Source organism: Hipposideros armiger, unplaced genomic scaffold (assembly GCF_001890085.2).
Source record: "Hipposideros armiger isolate ML-2016 unplaced genomic scaffold, ASM189008v1 scaffold_128, whole genome shotgun sequence".
NCBI lineage: Eukaryota > Metazoa > Chordata > Mammalia > Chiroptera > Hipposideridae > Hipposideros > Hipposideros armiger.
In genome coordinates, this window is record NW_017731478.1 from 3,134,478 (window position 1) to 3,155,394 (window position 20,917).

At 48.5% G+C, this 20,917-nt stretch overlaps 3 protein-coding genes across 6 annotated transcripts in view; 2 read left to right on the forward strand and 1 right to left on the reverse strand.

Annotated features, from left to right (window-relative positions):
• CAMKK2 (calcium/calmodulin dependent protein kinase kinase 2) overlaps positions 1-3,222 on the forward strand; it is a 41,011-nt gene extending 37,789 nt beyond the window's left edge. For both annotated transcript variants that reach the window (XM_019648979.1, XM_019648978.1), the window contains one exon: positions 51-3,222. In XM_019648979.1, coding sequence (XP_019504524.1) covers positions 51-123 — 73 coding nt within the window. In that variant the 3' untranslated portion in view covers positions 124-3,222. The remainder of the gene's footprint in view (positions 1-50) is intronic.
• Positions 3,223-5,486: 2,264 nt separating this feature from the next.
• Positions 5,487-20,245, reverse strand: P2RX4 (purinergic receptor P2X 4). The gene is made up of 12 exons (XM_019648959.1): positions 20,091-20,245; positions 15,703-15,850; positions 12,664-12,735; positions 12,485-12,557; positions 11,939-12,035; positions 10,082-10,162; positions 9,832-9,973; positions 9,594-9,730; positions 7,141-7,234; positions 6,931-6,996; positions 6,542-6,637; positions 5,487-6,073 (listed from the first exon to the last, which is right to left on the reverse strand). The coding sequence occupies exons 1-12, from the start codon at positions 20,222-20,224 to the stop codon at positions 6,047-6,049; spliced, it is 1,167 nt and encodes a 388-aa protein (XP_019504504.1). The 5' UTR covers positions 20,225-20,245; the 3' UTR covers positions 5,487-6,046.
• The window catches only part of IFT81 (intraflagellar transport 81), a 192,523-nt gene continuing 191,300 nt past the window's right edge, over positions 19,695-20,917 (forward strand). The window contains exon 1 of one of the 3 annotated variants that reach the window (XM_019648954.1): positions 19,695-19,784. The gene's annotated coding sequence lies outside the window, so the exon portion shown is untranslated. Of the gene's footprint in view, positions 19,785-20,336; positions 20,414-20,917 lie in introns of those variants that run through there. The other 2 variants (XM_019648953.1, XM_019648955.1) reach the window with 2 other exon arrangements.

Sequence of the window (20,917 nt, forward strand, 5' to 3'; positions counted from 1 at the left end):
GTGCCAGTGTTGCCCCCGGTCCTAACGTAGGTTTTCTGTTCCGTGAGCAGGAAGCAAGGCAGCGAAGACGGCCTCCGGGGCCCCGAGCCACCCCCCGTGGGGGAAGAGGAAGTACTCTTGTGAAAGGAGGTCCCCGCGTGGAGGGTTGGGGGGCCCAGGCCCCCAGCTGCCGCGCACGCATGCATCGGCCAGATGAGGCGATGGAGTAGCTGCGGGACCGCGACCTCGCATGCTGGCGTCTCACCTCCAGGGCTGCGCACCCTGCGTTTCCATAGCAGCATGTCCTACGGAAACCGAGCACGTGTGTAGAGCCTTGGCCATCATCTCTGGTTGTGTTTTCTTTTTTTCCTTTGTTGTTTTAAAGGGAACAAACAAACAAACAAACAAACAAAAAAGATGACTCTGACATCGACCTTGGCCGCTGGCTGGCTGAACAGGCGGGTGTGAGGAGTTGCAGACCCAGAGTCACTTGCATTTTGGGGCAGTTGCATTTTAAAAACCTTTTTATGCCAAAAAATCCTTCATTGTGAACTCAAAATCATGCCAGATATACCAAGTGAATGTGTATGGGGTTTGAAAATCGTGAAAAACTGGCAGAAAACTCCGAGGGGTGGGGGTGGGGCGTGGTCTGACACCACAGAGTTAGTGGCTGCATTTGAAAAGGAGTGGAAGAGTGCGTGTGACTTCTGCAATCCCCAAACGTTGAACCACGCCACCTTCCAGAACCCTGGACTCAGGAGTCAGGGCAGGGCTAGCCCTCAGCAGCTGCACGGAGTTTTGATGCAACTTATTTGTAAGAAGAACTTTAACATTTTTCTATGGCTAGAGTTGTCGTCAGGAAAACAGAAAGGGCTTGACTTTTCATTGCTTCCCACAGGGGATTTTCCAACCCTAGAAGGGCATTTGGTGGTTGTGGTGGGAGACGTGTTGCGTTTATGACAGCCACTTAAAGCGGGTTTCTGAAAGACTTGACAGAGCTCTCAGTAAATCTCTTGTTCAATTCCAAAAACTTCAGGGCGAAACCTACACCTCCATGTACATTACATGGCTTAAGAGGAAAACACAATTTTTCAATTCTCCAACTAGACTGAACTCCAAGAGTAGTTCAGCAATCACTTAGAGCTTCCAGGATATAGGCCACAGCTTCAGGCATGGAATGGAGTTAGATGCCAATGAAACCTACGCTTGTACATTAGCAGCTTAGCTTGTTTATAACGTGTGTATCCTAGAGACTGCTAAGGTTTTTGTTTTCTTCTTAAATTCTAGCTGAGTGCTATCGTTAGTGAAACACTTAATCCAGTTTCTGGAGGGCCAATTAGAAAATACTTTCATTCGACCGAGACACAAATGATCATCCTTACCAGCAAAGCTCTGTTAGGATCAACATATGCACTTCGGGGTACCCGTTGGGAGAAGACTGTTGAAATCCAGAGCACCCCTTAGGGTCCAAGGGAACCAGGGCTTGGCATAGGATGTTCCCTTCTGTAGCCAAAAGTCCAGAGAGAACAGGTTTACTTTTTTGACTTCCACCTAACATTGGGAAGTTTGGTTGCAGTTCAAGTGCAACTTCTTCCAGAGCCAAACATGGGTGAGTCTGAAGTTCAAGGGGTAGGAAACTGGAAGGACTTTGCCCCGGGAGATTCCCAGTGCTTTGTGAGTCTGGCTTGGTGGAAAGAGTTACTGGGCTCGGACATGCTTTCCTGTGGTTTCTGTCTGATCAGCATTGGTACGAGGCCTTTTTGCAGAGACAGAGAAGGCAGGCCTGTGCTCCCCTGCTCAGCGTGTTCGCAGAGCCCAGGCGTTCTTGGCTTCCGTAGATCTAGCTTCATAAGCTCTTGACTATCGTAGCCAGACTTTTCTTGCTGTCATATAAACAGGACAGAATTAGGGACTGCTGGTTTCCAAGAGCAAAGGACACCCGTCTGATGGAGGGTCCTCTTGCCTGCTTTCTTTTTTTCCCCGTGACCTAGTACTTCCTCTTGTCTTCCTGCACTTGTTTAAATTTATGGGCCCTGCCCCCTCTGGGAGCAGATTGGGTCTGGTTAGTACACAATAAGCACCTTGCAGTGGTGAAAGCCAGCCGGTCCTTGGTCTTCATCCCAGCCTGTCTGTGTGGACTCTGGCCTGGCTGAGTGGCTCGCCCCGGGGAGGGTGAGCAGCATGCAGAGCTTCTGCAAATCTGTGTTTACATGACCGCATCGGGCAATGCCATTTCTCCCCCATGAAACTCTCCGGAAGGTTTCATATGTGGAATGCCAGCCATCAGGCAGCACCCAACTGTTTAGGGGGGTGGGTAGAGGGAGGCCCAAGTTCATAACTTTTTTTTTTTTTTTTTAACAAAGAAACACCAAAGAAAGCTGTGGAGAGGAACTGCCGCCCCCAAAACGTATAAGCAGAGAGGGGGCTGTAACACAAAGCATTAGCTACCCCTCTCTTGGAGCACAAACGATTTTATAAAAAGCCAGTTCTATCAGGAAAGGGGAGACGCTGTTAGGAGCAGCTTTTTCCGGTGAGCAAAAAAGGGTGCCCATCAGTTTCCTCCATTGCTGGCTCATCTGTGGGCCCAATTTGGTGTAAGCAACCTGTCGCCTTGAAGGAGACACAGGTTCTCTCCCCATCTTTCTTCTGCCCTGTTCTACTACCCCCATCTATTCCGCAGGCTTACCAGTGGCTTCCATAAAGCCTTATCTAGCCCCTTGTCGGCACTGGGGACCGGAGAGGTTGTCTCCCCACTGGTGCAGCCTTTCCCGTGCATTAGGGCTCCCGTCCTCAAAGCCTTTCTGGGACAAGGAGGCGAATACCTGTGTGTTTAGACACATAGTCTTGACCTGTCACTCTCACCCATCTTCCAAAGGGGAGCTTCACGTTGCCGGGGGGGGGGAGGGGGGGAGAACGATGACCTCCACTTGCTTCTAAGGTGCTACGGAAGGTTTCAAGGTTGTCAGTTCCCATCCTCTCTCCAGCTTTATGGGCTGAGTCTCGTGGGACTGCTGACTTTTCTATTCTGTGGTTGATTGATTTACTGCCCGATGCTTCTGTTTATTCCTGATCCTTTCTACTATGCATTTTCCTTTTTATCAGGTGTACAAAGTTAAATACTGTGTATTTATCACTTAAAAAAGAATACATGAACTTAAGAGAAAAATAAGCCTTTGGTGTTTTTCCACAGATGTTTAAGCTTCTCTGTAAACTTGAAATAAACAGACAGCAAAATGGTGCAAAGCCTGGGCCTCTGGGGTTTTTCTGTTGGTTGTCGTTGAAGTCAGCGTGCCACCTAGGACATCTCTCGTAATGTCTGTTTTCCTTCCTTAGGCTGACGGCAAGATCAGATGCCCAAGTCAGGGCTAATTACATTATTCGGTGCTAATTTAAGCATGTCCTAGTTAGTGTCTTGCTACTCAAAGTGTGATCCCTGGACCAGCAGTGTCAGCATCACCTGGGAGCAGGTTAGAAATGCAGATCCCCAGGCCTCACTTAGACAAGATTTCCCAGGTGGCTCACCTGCACCCTAAAGTTTGAGGAGTCCTGCTCTAGCAGGTAGGTAATTGCTAGATTCTTCTGGCGAAGAGCAAACCTGTGGGCAACCATGGGAACAGTTTTTTTGTTTGTTTGTTTTTTTTAAAGGTTTTTATTGGGGAATTGGGGGGATGGAAACAGTGCTGGGGAATTGGGGGAAGGGGAACAGACAAGTTGCTGTCGTTTTGTTCTTCAGTCTAGTTGTGGAGGATGTTGCTTCACTGGCCCAAGTTGGTACCATCATTGCGCTCTTCCTGGGAGAGGCAGATCAGTCGCCGGCTTCTGGATGGCCGCTCACTGCAGCTGCTGGCCGCTCACGCTGGCTGCTGGCTACACACAGTAGCCCATGGCAACCCACAGCAGGGGCTGCAGCCTACGCCGTTGCCGGCAACTCACGGCAGCCCAGCTCCAGGTTGAGCTGTTGTTCAGCATCTTAGCTGTGGAGGGCAGTGTCACTGGCCCTCATATGTGGGATCCGAACCGGGGCCCTCTGGCGTCCCAAGCCAGTGCTTAACCATCGCGCCACTCGGCCGGCCCCCATGGGAGCAGTTTTAATCACATTGAACAGGTCCTGTGGGCAGGCATGCTACATGACCCTTCACCCCACGAGGTAGAGTATTAACCCCATTTTATGGATCATCACGTGTAAACAGGCTCAGAAAAGTTAAGTGCTTTGTCCCAGGGCTCTGTGTGAGTTTGTCAGCAACACCAGCGTGCCAGAGCGCCTCGATGGGTGCTGGTTTTCATGGCGTCTGGAGACCATTTTAGAATGAATGTTCCCACTGGACTAGAGGCTGAGTGGTTTCCTGCATTCCCAATGTCAGTCTAGCCCCTGGCATCGCCTCACTGGCTTTGTGCCCCAGTTTTCAAAGGACAGCAGATGAAGTCTGAAAGACTCCTGTCCCATGGCTGCAGAAACAACACTGAAACTGGCCTCTGAGAGTTAAGAGCAGGTATTCCTGCTAAAGACCCCACTGGGAACCTGATGAAAGCTAAAGGAACGTACACAGGTGCGTTACTCTGCAGCGTTCTGGAGGTTTCAGAGACTCCCGGAAGCCCATCCCTGGATACAAGGTTGAAGGACCCCAAATGAAGAGGCAGCACCAGGGAGCCAACAAGTGGGGTGCACCTGAACGCAAGATGATTTTGGTGAGTAAAATAAGCAATGCCACCCCCATCCCTCACCCCATACTGGCCTTAGCGTTCTGTCTTTGAAAAGGGGAGGCTAAAAGGAGTCAACCCCCCTCCAGTAACCATCCCTCCTTAGCCTGCAAGATCAGAAGCCATATCTAAAAATTCCAGCTCTACTTGACCTGTGTGTTCAAGCGGGCATTTTTCAAAAAGGCAACATGAACCACAGCTTTTTCAAAGGGGTTCAGTAAACTTTTTCCCTCCTCCCCCAAGAGCAACAAAAGCCCAGGTTGGTCTTTTATCCAACAGAAGCAGAGCACTTTAAAAATAAATGTTCCTTCCGTACTTGGAAATTAATTCATGATGAAGGGGAAGGCAAGCTGCTTTCTTTAGGGAGATCCTGAACGCCTGATGCAGAAATAAGTCGGTGCGAAGGCTAAGCTAGAAATAGCTTCATTAACCTTTCAAACCGGTGGCAAGGTAGGTGTAGGTGGTGCTGCTTTTGGATGGAGACTTCTGGGAAGCAAATGGGGAGCGGGGGGATAAGCCTAAAATTGTGTTGCCCAGAGTGTAGGACCACAATTTTAGGCAAAATGTAAGCACAGGTAAGGCAAGTTGTCACAATCGGAAAAAAAAATCTTACAAACTCTATACGAAGACCAAAATTCTTAAGCCTTTAAGAACGTTGAAATGGGGGGGGGAATGCCTAAGTTCCAGCAACAAACTTTCAGGAACGTTTTCTGAGCACAGTGAGCTGGGACAACAAATGGATGTACTGGTTAAAGTAAAACAGAAAGTAGAAAAAAAGTTCTAGCTCATGCTATGAAACTACACAGACAAAGATGAAGAAAATCGTTTAATGTTTGGTCCTCTGTCATCTCAACATAGCTCTTCTCAAAAGAGAAACACTAACTCTGCCTCATGGACAGTCTCTGGTTGGGGGGAAAGGAACAGCAGCCCGTTTTGCAGCTGCAAAACTAGTGACCACACCCAAGTGTCCTTGCTTTCTGTATGAAGCACTGGGTCGGAGCTGCTCGGTCTGTCTTGCAGGGGGCTGTAGAGGGGAGCTTGAGGAAAGCCGGCCCTGGAGAAGGCCCCAGCCCTGCAGCCACAGCAGCCACTGCCCTTGGGCTGTAGCGCACCGGAAGGACCCTAAGTTGAAGAAACAACAGAGGTGACCCAGCCAAGGACAGACCAGTAACCCGCTGCAGAGCGCTTTCCTATACAAATCCTACAACACAAACATAGGAAGAGCTGGGCAACCCAGAAGTGCTTGTGGAGTGGAGACTGACTCAATCTGGAACTTTCTCTGGGGTGCCATGGCAGCCTTTTCTCCCTTCTCTCTGCTCTCCACTTTGCTTTGATGAGGGCCGTGGGGAGCCCAGGTGTGGGGTCGGCATCACCGGTCCATCTCACTGCCAAGGCCCTGCAAAGAACGATCAGCTTATTGTTAATGGACATGCTTATGGATAAATGTACACCTACCTTACGCTGCTCGCAGGCAAGCTGGAGCACTTGGGGCTGGCGAGAGCCAGACACTTTTCCTGAGGACTTTGGACAGCCCTTCCCAACAGCATGTCCTTAAGCGGGTCCTAGTGCAGGGGTCTCAAAGCCCCAACCCCTCTTGCTATGCAAGGCGAATTTAAGTAGTGTGTGGACATAGATTTTGTCAGAATATCCATTATCATAACTAACCTGAGATGTCACTAATTAAAATGAGGCTCGATTTTAAAGAGAGAGTCCATCTGAAGAAATGTATGAAGTAAATACTAGCGCAGATGGTCTGGAAATGGAGCAGATGCTAAGGTGTGTGTCCTGGGCTGATGACATATCTCCATGGCGCCAACCTTTGTATTTGGACCGTCCTGCCTGCGGAGTTCAGGAGGTGGCCTACCTGCTCATAATCTTCCACATATTTGTATTTCTTCTCCCGATAGTAGTATCGTTTCTTCATGCAGTAGAGGACTATGACGTCACACAGTACCGTCGCCTGAGTGGAGCACAGGGTGAGAAAGAATGAGCCAGGATGCTTTAGTCCCTGTAATTCCTACAGAGCCTGGAATCTTTCAAGGAAAAGCAAGCCTCCTCCGTCTCCCGGGAGAAAGCGAGGCCCTGAGGGGTACAGTCTTCAGGAAGGGAAGGTGGGCAGGTGTGATGGGGTGAAGGGAAACTAGCCCAGAAGGCCAAGTGGAAGAACTAGGCCGTTATCCTGCGCTGTGCTAATGACCGCGGAGGAGGGCCCCAGCCCTGGGGGGGGCAAATGGAGAGGCCTATGTCACTCACCACCCCAAAGAGCGCCAAGCCGGAGCCAATATTGATCATGGTTGGGATGATGTCAAATTTCCCAGCCTGCAAATGACGGGAGAAAAAGAAGAAAGAGTTGAAATAGGGGTGGGTGAGAGCAGATGGAGCGCGGGGAGAGGGCCCCTTGCTGGCGGCCAGCCTAGAGGAGGATGAGTGGGGTCTGCAGAGAGGACTCGGTGGCCAGGCTACCTTTCCGAACACAATGATGTCAAAGCGGATGCCGTAGGCCTTGATGAGCGTGCGGTGCTCGGCGCCCGTCAGGTCATTGTAGTACTTGGCGAACCTGGGGACAGGAGGACAGATGAGAGGAAAAGGCCCTGGCCGGCGTGAGACAGTGGCTGGACCTACCCTCAGGGACCAGGCAAGGGATGTTCCAGTGGAAGCCCCCTCACCAGGCCCTTGCAGAGTAGGCACTGGCCACAGACGCACTCTGCCTACTGAACAGACGACCTTTGAGCATCACAGGGCCTCTCCCAGCTCCCGGGTCTTGCAGCAGGAGGACAAAGAGGGCACCAGGGCCCGCAGGGTTCCCAGCTCTGTTATCGGTAAGGCTTAAGCTGGAGCTTCTTGCTCTGAATGTCCTTCCTTCCTGACGGCTGAGCCACCTGCCTCTCTCAAGGAGACCCTGGCACCTAACGGAGAGGATGTGGCCAGCCAGCAGCAAGCTCCAAGACGGCCGGGGAACCACACTGGTCACGAAACTCACAGCATCGTCATTGGACTTTTTTTTTTTTTTTTTAAAGAATTACTGATCCATCGATAGACGAATGGATAAATAAAACGTGGTACATCCACACAATGGGATATTATTTGACCATAACAAGAGAAGTACTGATGAGTGCTACAAGAATGAACCTCAAAAAAACATGATGCTAAATGACGGAAGAGCCACAGAAGGCTACATATTGTATGATTCCACTCATATCAAAGACCAGAAGAGGCCAATTCATAGAGATGCGAAGCAGATTAGCGGTCGCCAGGGGCTGGGGTAGATGGGTTTGGAGAGGTGGTAGCTAAAGGGTACATGTGGGTGATGGAAATGTCTGGAGGTGATGAAAATGTTCTAAAATTGACTGGTGATGGTTGCACAACGCTGAATATACTAAAGTGACTGAATTCTACACTTTAAATGGGTGACCTGTCTGGTGTGTGAACTATTTATCAATAAAGCCATTAAGTAAAAAACATGAGGCGAAATGGTGGAGGACCATGAAGACATGACACTATTTGCTGCCCCATTTTACGCAGGGGATCCACCAGGAGCCTAAACTTTTGCCCACGATCGGTCCTGCCCACAACTTCCACGTCATGGTCCAGGCCTGGGGAACTCAGGCGGGCCTGATGCTGGCGGAGGTCGGGGGATGGGTGTTCTCATGAGGGCCCCATCGGCTTCTCTCTGTTCTGGGGTTCCAGCCCAAGCTTGAGGTTTTCCACAGCGGTTTCTACAAGAACTATATAACAGCAGAGACAGAGCAACACAAATCTAACTCCGTACTAGGAAAAAAGTCCAGTATTTGTCCTAACAATGACCAGATGGTTCCCACCCCCCGCAAAAAAAAAGGGCAGCAGATCCTACATGCATTTGATTCCGTGCGTCACCACTAGAGGGAGACAAGTGCAACACAAAAGCACCACTGACCTACTGCAGTGGCCCCTCGAGGGACCTATTTTTAAGACTGGCTATGTGTGTGAAGGACACAACAAAAGGCATGTGAAAATGTACGTGGCTACAGATTTACTGCCTCAAGCAAGTGACAGATGTGACCCTGGCTCCTCGCCCAATCATCAGATTATCAGCTGTACTAGGTTAAATACTGTTTCCCCGCCCACCTCCCTCCATCCCGCAAATTCATATCTATCTGAAACCTGTGAGTGTGACCATACTTGGAAAAGGGTCTTTGCAGATGTAATTAGTTAAGATGAGGTCATCAGGGTGGGCCCTGAATCCATATGACCAGTGTCCTTACAAGAAGAGAGGACATAGGTACAGACAACAGAGGGGGAAAGGCCATGCGATAACAGAAGATTGGAGTGATGTGTCTACCAGCCAAGGATTACCAAAGATTGTCAGGAGCCACCAGAAGCTGGAAGAGGCCAGGAAGGAGCCTGACCCTGCCAACACCTTGATTTGGGGCTTCTAGAACTGTGAAAGAATGAATTCCTGTTGTTTCCAGCCACCCAGTTTATGGTCATCAGTTACCGCAAGCCTAGGAAACTAATACATAGCACTTTCAGCAGGGCAATACCAGCGAAGGCTTTTCCTGAGGCTAAAACCCGAATCCTGTGCACGTTGGAGATTCCGGGGGGCGGGCTGAGTCTCTGAGAAACGAATTCCTGGGTCAGGCCCCAGAGGCCTTGGGACCGGAGGGTCACAGGCTCATCCACTCCTCAAAGTCAGTGAGTGGAGGTCCTGGCTGAGGCTGGCTCGAGAAAGCTAAAGCAGCTAGCCTCTCTTGGCTGCTCTGCAAATTGTCTCACCATGTTTCCTGAGGCAAGGAAGGCCCTTGCGGGCCAGGATGCCGCTTCCCTGGGAGGCTGCCTGAGCGCTGGTCTTTGGTGGGTGTGGATTTCCCCCCACTGGGCAGTGATCCCGCCACCATCACCCCAAACTCATGAGAAACAGGGCCCAGGCTCACACCCACCTGAAATTGTAGCCGGGGGACACGTTGTGGTCCATGTCCCGGGTGTCCAGGCGGCGGAAGGAATACTTGGGCAGGCAGGAGGCGGCAGCTATGTCCAGGTTGCAGTCCCATTTGATCTGGATACCCATGATGCCTCCCTGTGGGTTGCGAGCAGGGACAGAGTAAGCTTTCCTCAGAGCCCGTTCTGGAAACAAGACGAGTCAAAGGCTGTGTGAGAAAAGCCAGGGCCTGTGCCTACCTCCACGGCCATGTCCTGGAAGCTGTGCCCTGCCGCCTCCACTATTTTGCCAAGACGGAATATGGGGCAGAAAGGATCGGTTATTGCATCATAAATGCATGATTTGAGGTAGGTGGTGGTGATGTTGGGAAGAATATTCCTCCTAAAGTCGGGAGGAAGCAGAAAATAGAAGCGAGAAAATTCTTAAAAAAAAAAGAGCCAGAAGTTGCTCCAAAACACTGGTGAACTCCCACAGCTGGCCACGACTTACTTGCTGAAATTAAATTTGGGATACCAGATGTTGTTCTTAACCAAAAGGGTGAAGTTTTCTGCAGCCTTTAAAAAAGCAGGTCTGAAAAAAAATTATAATACACTGTTAATTATAATATATTGTTATCAATATAAGTACCAATATACGTATACTCACATACCTAAGGAATATTTTTCAAAAACATATACAGAGGTGTCTTACAATGTCATTTTGTCAAAAAAATAGTGAAACATTTCTAGCATTTTCTGCTGTCCTCAAGAAAGGAGGCAACAGACCAAGCCTTCTGGGTTCTTCTCTCATGGCCTCTTGCCCAAGGCAGTGGGATTGAAGTGCCTGAGGAACTGCGAAGGACTGGCCTTACTGGAAGTCACTCAGCTGTTGGGGTTCAGGGGAACGCTCAATAGACCTGGTTTTTAAACAGCCACAGTAAACGTATATTCACCTACAGGCTGGATCCTGACCTCTCAAAAATACAGAAAAAGTGGTGTCCGCTGGCCCACAGCCTCCTCAGAAGTGCCACGTCAGCTCCTGGCTGACAATATGAGTGGCATCTGTCGCCAAGGGGACCCCACTTCTTTGGTGGATTTCGACAGGAGAATCTGGTGCTGGACGCTGACCCCTCCATGGGGGATGCCTCCCCTTGACCCAGATGCAATCTTTGAAATTATAAACAGTAGCCTTCCCAACCCTGAGACAAGACCAAGGCCAATGACAAGGCCACACACTGCGGAGAGTTGAGCTTGTCAGCTCTGCAGACAGCTGAAGACCTTGACCTAAAGACCAGCTAAACATTGGGTTGTCGGAAAAGTCATGATGTATTTTTTCTGTTTTTTTGTTGCAAAAATGCGTCATGACTTTTCCGACAAGCCAGTACATCTCTCGGGGCTTCAAATTCCCTCATCCGTGTATCCAGGGGATGGATTATATCAGGGTTTTTCAAACTTTTGTCATCCTCTATACCATAACCTCTCCCCCACATCTGTGCCACTTTCAGTGGCATTTAGCACACTCAGTGTTGTGCAGCCGTGATCACCTCTATCTAGTTCCAGGACATTTTTATCACCCCAAAAGGAAACTGCGTACCCATTAAGCAGTTACTCTCTGTTCTCCTCTCAGGCCTCTAGAACCACCAATCTACTTTCTGTCTACGAATTTATGCTGGGTATTTCATATGAATGGATGTTGCATACAGGATCTTTTGTGTCTGGCTTTTTTCACTTAGCATCATGTTTTCAAGGTTCACCCATGTTGGAGCCTGTTTCAGAACGGCATTCCTTTTTTAGGGCTGAATAATATTCCTTTGTGTGGATGAAGCACAAGCCATCTCTTCATCTGTTGATGAACATGTGGGTTGTTTCCCCCGTTAGGATCAACTCACTTTTTTACTGACATTCATTTTGAAATGAAACTTGCCATCGCAGCCATAAAAAACACCATTTGCCACAAGTTAGAGATCATCGTTCAAATAAATATAACAAAGTCAAAACAACATTACTAAAAGTTGTAGTTAAAATTATTGTCTGTCCAAGGTGCTGATGGGGATGGGGGCTTGTTCTGTATGAGAAATTGATTTAAGGCACTTAAGGCACTGAGAACTGTTTCCTGCCAGTGACTTGCAGTTGACAGAATCCTAACAGAAATAAGTCATCTGCTGTCTTATCAAGACAAATACCGTGACCCGCCTCGCCACTGATGGTTGCTGCCTTGTGGTTGAGAATCACCACCCCAGGGAAGCCCGACCTCACAGACACCAAGAGCACAATACCACATCACCCAGGCTTTGCTCACACCCTGCTGCCTTCTCTCAGGCCTGAGAACCAGAGTTTAGGGCACTTCTTTCCCCTGGTCAGGACTCACTTGGGCACATCTGTGTCATCCTCCACTGGGCACCAGGCTTGCACCTCGCACGTCTTCACAGTCCCGTTGAACTGCACGCATTTTCCTGTTGCAACTCCTGCAGGGGTGAAGAGGACCCAGGTCCACAGGTGCTCTGTTTTCTACTTTTGTGAAGTAGAGAGTGGAAGCCTCAGCATAGCATCCTATGCAATCAGTCTGGAGCTATTCCAATTCTGGGATTTAGTGTCCACAAATTGGAATCGAAGGCAAATGGCTGCCTGAGTCCTAGGCATATCTGTGTTTTGCCAGTCGCAGGGCTAGGGTGATACCAAGCCACAGCATAGGGCAAGATCGGGGATGGCTTCTGGGGCACAGACGACAGATGACTGTCGGGAGGGTGCTGGGACACCTCCATTTGGATACCAGGCTCCCCCAGGTCATGTGAAGGTATTGGGGCACATGGGGAATTTCGTTATCCTGAGATTTCTCTATCAGAGGAGCCCACAGGTCGGGGCTGCCATCCCCAGGCTAAGCGTCTACCAAGGGGTTGCAGCCATGTGTTCCTACCATTGCTGTGGGTGCCTGTAGAGCCAGCAGCACAGTTAGCATCTGACTTACACACAGTGGTCTTATCTGGAATCTGGAGAAGGAAGAATGAGAGAAAACAAGTTCTATGTGGTGCAGCCCCATGCACAGTGGATCGGGCGGGGAGTGAGGCCTGAGGCTCTTCCCAAGAAGCTGCCTACCTCAGGACAGCGGCCCTGGGTCTGGTTCAAGGTGATGATCATGTTGGTCATGATGAAGAGGGAGTTTTCCTCCTGCAGAGCGGACAGAGGGGAGAGAGCACTGATGTGTTACCTTTGGAGGAGCCAAGCAAGGCCACAAAGCCTCACGTTCGTTTAACAGGATAGCACCTTTTGCTTCTCCCACATGCCAAGCAGAAAAGAATTTAAAAAACTGATCTTATGGTCGTCCATTCTCTCCTCAGCGTTTATAACCTAGCTGAAAACAGGGACTCAAACAAATACTTGTGGACGCATGTTCACAGCAGCGTTATTCACAATAGCCCAATGGTAGAAACAAGCCAAGTGTCTATCGGCAGATGAATGGATACACAAATTGTGGTCTATACCTACGAGTATACATGGAATATGATAAAGCCATAAAAAGGAAGGAAGCACTGACACACTACAACAGGGATGAACCTCAAAAACATGAGTCAAAAAAGCCAATCACAAAAGACCACATATTGTAGGATTCTATTGATGTGGACTATTAAGAATAGGCAAATCCGAAGGGCCGGCTGAGTGGCTCAGTTGGTTAAGAGCTCACTCAAGAGTTTGAGCTCTGAGCAACAGCGGTTCGAGTCCAGCCCAAGCTGAGCAGCCGCTGAGCTGCCAACAGGTAGCAGGATGGCTCAGCTAAAAACAAAAACAAAACAAGAATAGGCAAATCCGGGCCGGCCGAGTGGCTCAGTTGGTTAAGAGCTCGCTCAAGAGTTTGAGCTCTGAGCAACAGCAGTTCGATGCTCGGCCCGAGATGAGCTGCTGCTAAGCTGCGGTAGCAGGATGGCTCAGCTAACAAAACAAACAAAAAAAAATAGGCAAATCCATCGAGACAGAAAGTAGATCAGTGGTTGCTGGGGGGGGAGAGGGAGGATGGAATGGGGAGTGACAGCTTAATAATAACTACGGGGATTCCTTTGAGGGAGATGAAAATGCCCTGGAACTAGATTTTGAAGTGATGGTTACGTGCCTCCAAGTTTTTCATTTTGAGATGATTAACATTATAATATATAAATTTCAGCTCCATTAAAAAAAAAAGTCTATAACCTAAAATGGTTCCTTAATAAAGCTTGATTTATTGAGGGAAAAGAGCCAACAAGTGCTCAAAACATCCTCTGCCAACCGGATGACCTCAGAGGTACAACAACAGGAGGCCTCAAAGGTCTCAAATTTGGCTATTTTTCTTTCCCAACCAGAATTAAAATAAATAAAACATTCTAGAGAAGACTCAGTCAGGGTCAGCAACTGACACTTGTCCCCTTGAGAAGGTTTCGTTTTCTCTTATGAAGATGCTAAGTGATTCATTTATTAGAGTTTCTAATAAATTCAAGAGCAATTTGCTAGGGATGAGACTGAAGAAAATGGCTAATAATGACCTCCCGGTATAAGGAGTAAAAGACAAAGACCCCAAAGATTCTAGTTGGACTCCACCTCTTGGACACTTCCATTCTAAAATGAAATGTGAGAAGCTTGCTCTCGGCATTCATGTCCTGGGAAGGTAGGAGGCAGCGCTGGGAGCCACCTGGGGAACAGAGTAACTCGAGTACCAAGGGGTCTGTCTGGGGGTATCTCCACCCCAGGTCTGACGAGGTGGTGGAAGCTCTGAGAATAGCTGGCATTTTCTAAAGAAAGACCCAGAACAAACCATGTTGGGAGAAGAAATGACCCCCCAAGGTGGCATGAGGCCCGAGTTTCTCTCCTGGCACCTGTCAGGTTCTCAGGTGTTCCATATGTAAACACACTACCTGGTATTTACAGAAGGCTGCTCCTATGCCTCTCCTGAGTGAGGCATGAACAATTCAATATGGTTGGCTTTTTTTAATCTAATGTTTAGGGAAATGAGCCAAGTAGATGTGATACAGACGTTTGTGTTCCACCTTTGCAGTAGCAAAGGACGTCATGAGAGCTCATGAAGAGAAGCTTGTGGAACTCACACAGCCCCCAACCCAGATCTAGGATGGCGGGCAGAATCGCTGTGTGTTTCTTGCCACTGAGGGGCAGAAGCCAGGGACCCGTATCCTTCCTTGGGTCTAGTAAATAGATTGAGTGATATTCCCAGAGCTTGCCAGGATGAGGCTGTGCCTGCATAGAAAGCAGAGGTCTCTGCTGAGACAGGTGCATGCCAACAGGACCAGCTACCTCCAGCCAACTACGAAACCCTTCATCCACTTGACCTTTATGGCTCATTACCTTGGTCTTCTCTCTGGGAAACCTTGCAAGACCCTTCTCTTGAGAAGACAGGGAGAAAATGAACACACTTGACGAAAGAGTTTCTGAAGGCCTTGCTTTCCCTTGCAGAGCTCTGAGCCAAGTGTTGCCAGCTTATCTGCCTTTAACCCCCCCCCCCCCAGTCACCCTAGCACATAAGCCATCTGGAGGGCTATGTTGGGGTTTGGCTGTGTGGAACACAGCCATTACCGAGGCGAAACAGAGTCAATATTTAACTAGGAGCTTTGTGGATTAACAGACTAGAGCCTAGGATGCTGCCTCAAACACTTTCTTACCTTACCTTTGTTCCTGATGGAATTCTATGCGGGCATGTTTGTTTCCTCCTTGTTTGGCTTTGGGTCTCTAGTTGCTCTGAAAGTTTTCAAGGCTATCTGAACAGGTTTACCTTGTGGGTTTATAACCATAAAGCAAATACAAAATGTGGAAAGGTGTTATTTCCACCTGACTTTTTCCCAGGATTTAAGACACTTGCCTTGTCACCTTTCAGGGTTTGAGACAGAACGAAATGTCCACATGGAAGGCTTTCTGTGTTTTAAGCCAGCCATGTTTTAAAGCTGAAGAAACATACGAGCTGACTGAATGTTACCTCTTAGATCGTAAGCCAAAAGGAGATCTGTCTGCACTGCTTTCTTGGACTAATGCGGTCAAGTCTGGGCACTGGTGTTGTTAGAACGCTGGCCATGCCAATCATTAATCAAGTGTGCAAAAGCAGCAGAGAGAAAGGAGGTAAAGAGGGCTTTAGCTTTAGACAGTTAAGAGTGGGCGGCATACCTGAGCTGGAATCACATAATCGGCCACATCCCAGATCCGGAATCCCAGGTTAGAAGTGTTGGTCACAGTCACGCCCTTGGCTTTGGTTGTAACTGAGCTGACAACAGAGTCCATTTCCTGGTAGCCCTTTTCCCACACAAACACCCACCTACAAAATAAAACAGGTCTCTTGAATCGCCATTAGGATTTGGTGAATTTAAATTGATGTTAGGGAGCCTCTGATAGCCAGAAGCTGAAGGTACCACATTCACTCATTACGTGACTTTGCAAAAGCTGCTTAACTTCATGGGGGTGAGAGTTGGGGCTCCGTTTCTACTTCTGCAAAATAGGCATTACAGCACCTAAACCACATTGTGGTTTGTGGGAAAGTAATGAGATAATGCAAGTAAAGCACTTAGCGCAGAGATCAGCACAGAGAAAAATGCTTAGTGAACGCTGTCTTTATTATTAGATTTTTGAGCACTTTGAATGCACGATGACCTGCAGAATCATGAAGAGATAATAAGTCACTATTTATAATAATGGTCACTATTTGAGTGTTTTTAGGTGCCAGGCACTGATCTAAGTTCTTTATATGGATTAACTAATTTAATCCTCACCACTTTGTAAAGCAGGCATCATTATTATCATCTCCATTTTACAGAGAAGGAAACTAAGACACAGAGAGGTTAAGTCACTTGCCGAAAGTCACACAGCTAGTGAGTGGCAGAGTCAGGATTTCACTTCAAGCCTTCTGACTCGGAAGCCTCTTCTCTTGCCCTCTATGTTCTACCCCCTCTAGAACAGCGGTTCTCAACCTGTGGGTCGCGACCCCTTTGGGAGTCAAACGACCCTTTCACAGGGGTCGCCTAAGACTGTTGGAAAACAAAAAGATATTTACATTACGATTCATAACAGCAAAATTACAGTTATAGAGTAGCAACAAAAATAATTTTATGGTTGGGGGTCACCACAACATGAGGAACTGTATTAAGGGGTCGCGGCATGAGGAAGGTTGAGAACCGTTGCTCTAGAACAAGAGGCTCACACCTTTCAAATAGCTTTTTAGAATCGTTTTTATTTTTCCTCCAAGAATTCAAGTCACATGTATGCTGCTTTCCTCTGAAATGGGGACATTACTATCGGTCTGAATAATTAAAAATCTAAAGGCATCAGCACATGATGATTAGGACACTGGAAAACAGACTGAAGCCAGCTGATCTCCGGTTCATATCTCAGCTACACCACTCACGAGGCATAACTTTGGCTAAGTTGCTTAACTACTCTGTGCCTCAGTTTCTCTCACCTATAAGATGGCACTGCTAACAGGACTTCACAGGAGTGTTGTTGTGAGGTGTTTTAAGGTGTTGCATGTCAAATGCTTAGAACAATGTTTTTGAGTCACCATCAGCAGGCTGAAATTGGCTGTGATAGGAGTATCTACACCATAGAAATTGGCCAATACTTCACATCAGAACTCCTCTCCACCAGAGCTATTGTTAAACATCTACCAGTGACTATTATTGTTGTTATTTTTTAAATAATCAAGAAATGCTAGCTAGCATCCCTCTCCCCTCCTTATAAGCCCTAGATACTGAGACTTCAGAAATTCACGATTTTTGGTTACTTTATTTCTGGGTTTGTCTGATCTGAGCAGTCTCTAAATTCATTGCTCATCCTAGAGAAGGGCTTCTCCCCTAAAAAGTCCTTTTCTTCAGGGATTCTCGGAATTCAGCTGCAATATAAGCTTCCCTTTCATTCTAGTTGGATACACCGAAGCTTAGGGCAGGAAGGTCATTATTATTTTACTCCCGGTACAGTGAGTTGCTAAATCAGAGACACATGATTTCATCCTATTTCCTTATAACAGAATTAGATAACTGAGAAATGCATGTTCAGTCTCTTTTTGAGGAAGGATTGCAGTAGGTCATCAAGATGAACTGGATCAGGAAGTTAAGAAATGAGTCAAAAAACCCCAAAAAACACCCTTAATTTAAATCCCGAGTCAGTTTTGATCATAGCAAAATGGATAAAAGCAAAGCATTTACGCTTTAAAAATTTTCATGATCCCAGGTAGAGTCTACTTCATGGGAACCCTAGAAAGCTGTGCTGCCAAAGAGAAATATAACATGAGCCACATGTGTAATGTAAAAATTTCTAGTAGCTATGTTAAAAAATAAAAACAGGTAAAATTAATTTTAATGATATATTTTATGTAACTCAATATATTTTAACATGTTATCAATATATGTTAATATGGTATTTTACTGTTTTTTTTTGTACTATGTCTTTGAAATCCAGTGTGTATTTTACAGTGATACCACGTCTCAATTTGGTGTAGGAACATTTCAAGTGCTCAACAGCCACATGTGACTAGTGGTTACCATATCGCACAGTGCAGATATAGATACAGTAGTCCCCCCTTATCTGCTGGGGATATGGTCCAAGACCCCTAGTGGATGCCTGAAACTTCGGATAGTACCGAACCCTGTATATACTGGGTTGTTGGAAAAGTCATGACGCACTTTTGCAATGAAAAACATAAAAAAATACATCATGACTTTTCCGACAACCCAATACTACGTTTTTTCCTATACACACCTATGATAAAGTTTAATTTATAAACTAGGCACAGTAAGAGATTAACAATAATAAAATAGGACAATAATAACAATATACTGTAATCAAAGTTATGTGAATGTGGTCTCCCACTCTTTGACAACCCATCTGATAGCTGAGATGGCTACTAAGTGACTAGCAGGAGGGGACATATATAGCATGGGGACATTGGACAAAGGGTTGATTGTGGCCCAAGTGGGATGCACTCGAGATTTCATGATGTTACTCAGAACGGTGCGCAATTTAAAACTTATGAATTGTTTCTTCTGGAATGTTCCATTTAATATTTTCAGACGGTAACTAAAACTGTGGAAAGCGAAAGTGTGGTTAAGGGGGGACTAACTGTAATTTCTGCAGTCTAGAACTTTACAGATACCCAAGGTAGATAGATGTAAGCTGATCCTCCCATAAGCATAAAAAGCCAAGAGGAAAAAGCTGTGTGAGGGCTCCTGGTTCCAAACACTTGAGGTCCAACCCAGCAACGTTAACCAACTAGTATTGGGTCTCAAAATTTAAGGGGGCATCATAATCGCTGGAGGGGTGAGGAGTTCATGACAGGACTTAATGAGACTTGAGTCCAAACCAGGGGGTGGGCTAGGTGGTTCCGATGTAGAATCCATACCTGGAAAGCCATTTTGCTGAATCCTGTCAAAACCTACTGCTCCTGGGCTCATAGATGTTAGAGACCAAACCTGCCTGATCAGGTGAATTCCCTTGGGCAGTGTTAACAGATTCCAAGCATTACCCAAGGTTACTTTTGAACAATTCCTAAGGTGAGTTTCTCCTGATCAGGTAGATCTGGGAAACACGAGGACGCTAGTTCCCAAGCTTTGCTGCACATGAGAAATCACCTGGGTCTGTTGGTCATACTCTATAGCAACGAAATCAGAAGGCCTGGGGATGGGAGCCAGCAGTCGGTGATTTTTAAAGATTCCGGAATGGTTCTAGGTGTAGTGTGGGGATCACTGAATTAGGCTTTTGAAGAAAAAGACAGACGGAGCAGATAACATCTGCCAGCTCATCGACTGTGGACACCATAATACCCCAGGCGGACCTTGAAAGCAGGCCCAGTTGTAAGTTAATTTCCACCTCCTCTCTCGCATTTTATTAAATTGTAAGAGGTGCATTCAATTCATATTAAACATTTGGAGAGGAATGATGGTGGCAGGGCATATCTAAGCTAAGAGGGTGGCCCCGGGAGTGATGAGGCTAACTAAGGGCAGGTACCTATACCAACAGCCCCACAAAATGAGGGAAGTGTACTTGAAAGGCTTTTTGGAAATATGACCTCTAGACTATCTTGGGTTACCACACGGTGCTGAAAGGACCGAACCGGAAGCCACAGACCCAAAAGGAACCATAAGGAAATCACAAACCTTGGTTTCTGTCAGCAGATCATCAGAATGGGAAGTGAACAACAACAGATTGAGACGTTTAAGGAAAAGCGCTGTCCCCACTCCCGGCCAAAGGACATCATGGAGCAGGTCAGAATGACAAGCAGAAAAGGCGGGGAGGAAGGTCTCGCCAGGCTTTGCCCTTACAACACAACATCAAGGCAGTCTCCTGGCACAGAGCCCGTTCCCCCAGTGGGGTCCGCCGGGGAGGGGTGTGTCCCCGGCCTCGGGTCGCTACCCCCCGGACCCCACCTGGAGGGCGCCCGCGGGGCTCACCCGATGACCTAGGCCAGGATAAGCAGGTGCATGGCCGGGGCCCGAAGCGGGCAGTCCCCGGCGGTCGGGCTACCCCTGGTCCCGGGACCCCGCGGGGTCGCCGCCCACCGCCGCGCTCACCCGATGACGTAGGCCAGGATGAGCAGCTGCACTGCCCGGTTCATGAGCCCGACTTTACGGCTGCGGATGAGCACGATGCGCGGCGTGTCGTACTCGAACAGGAAGGCCCCCAGTACCGAGCAGCAGCCCGCCATGGCTGCGCCCGCCGCTGCCGCAACGCCGGGGCTCCGCGCTCTGGGCCCAGCCGCCTCGCTTCTCCCGGGAGCCCCGCCCAGGCAGCCCGGCCAGCCTGCGGCGCCATCATTCGCGGGGGAGGGCCCGGAAGGAGGCGGAGCGGGCCCTCGGGGGATGGGGCCCGGCGGGAAGCGTGACCTACCCCTCGGGTACGAGTGACTCCTCTAGAGGGCCGGGAGGGTGGGGGAACTCTTCGTGGGAGTGGGTCCCGTGGGGAAGGGGTGACCTCCCCGTTGGGGACGAAGGGCCCCCTTCAGGAGCGGGGTGGGGGAGTAATAATTCGCTCAAGACGGCCGGCGAGAAAAGCGACGCCCCCAAGTGGGATGGGCTCTACCGGGAAGGGATTGCCTTCCTTTCGGGAACGAAATGACCCCCTCAAGAGGACCGGGAAAGACAAGTGACCAGGCCCCTCAGACCCCTCAGAGGGGTCGAGGGACAGGGGTATGAGTGACGCCCTCAGGAGGGCTGAGGAGAATGAATGACCCTCTTTGGGGAGATGGAGCCCTCGAGGAGAGAGCGACTTCTCCTGTGGGAATAAGTGACCCCCTCAGGGACCTAGGTTGAGTCAAGGGTAATGCGGGACCCCCTTAGGGAGTCAAGAATTTACGAATGACGGAAGTGGGGGCGGGGGGCGAGGGCGGAGGGCGTGGGGG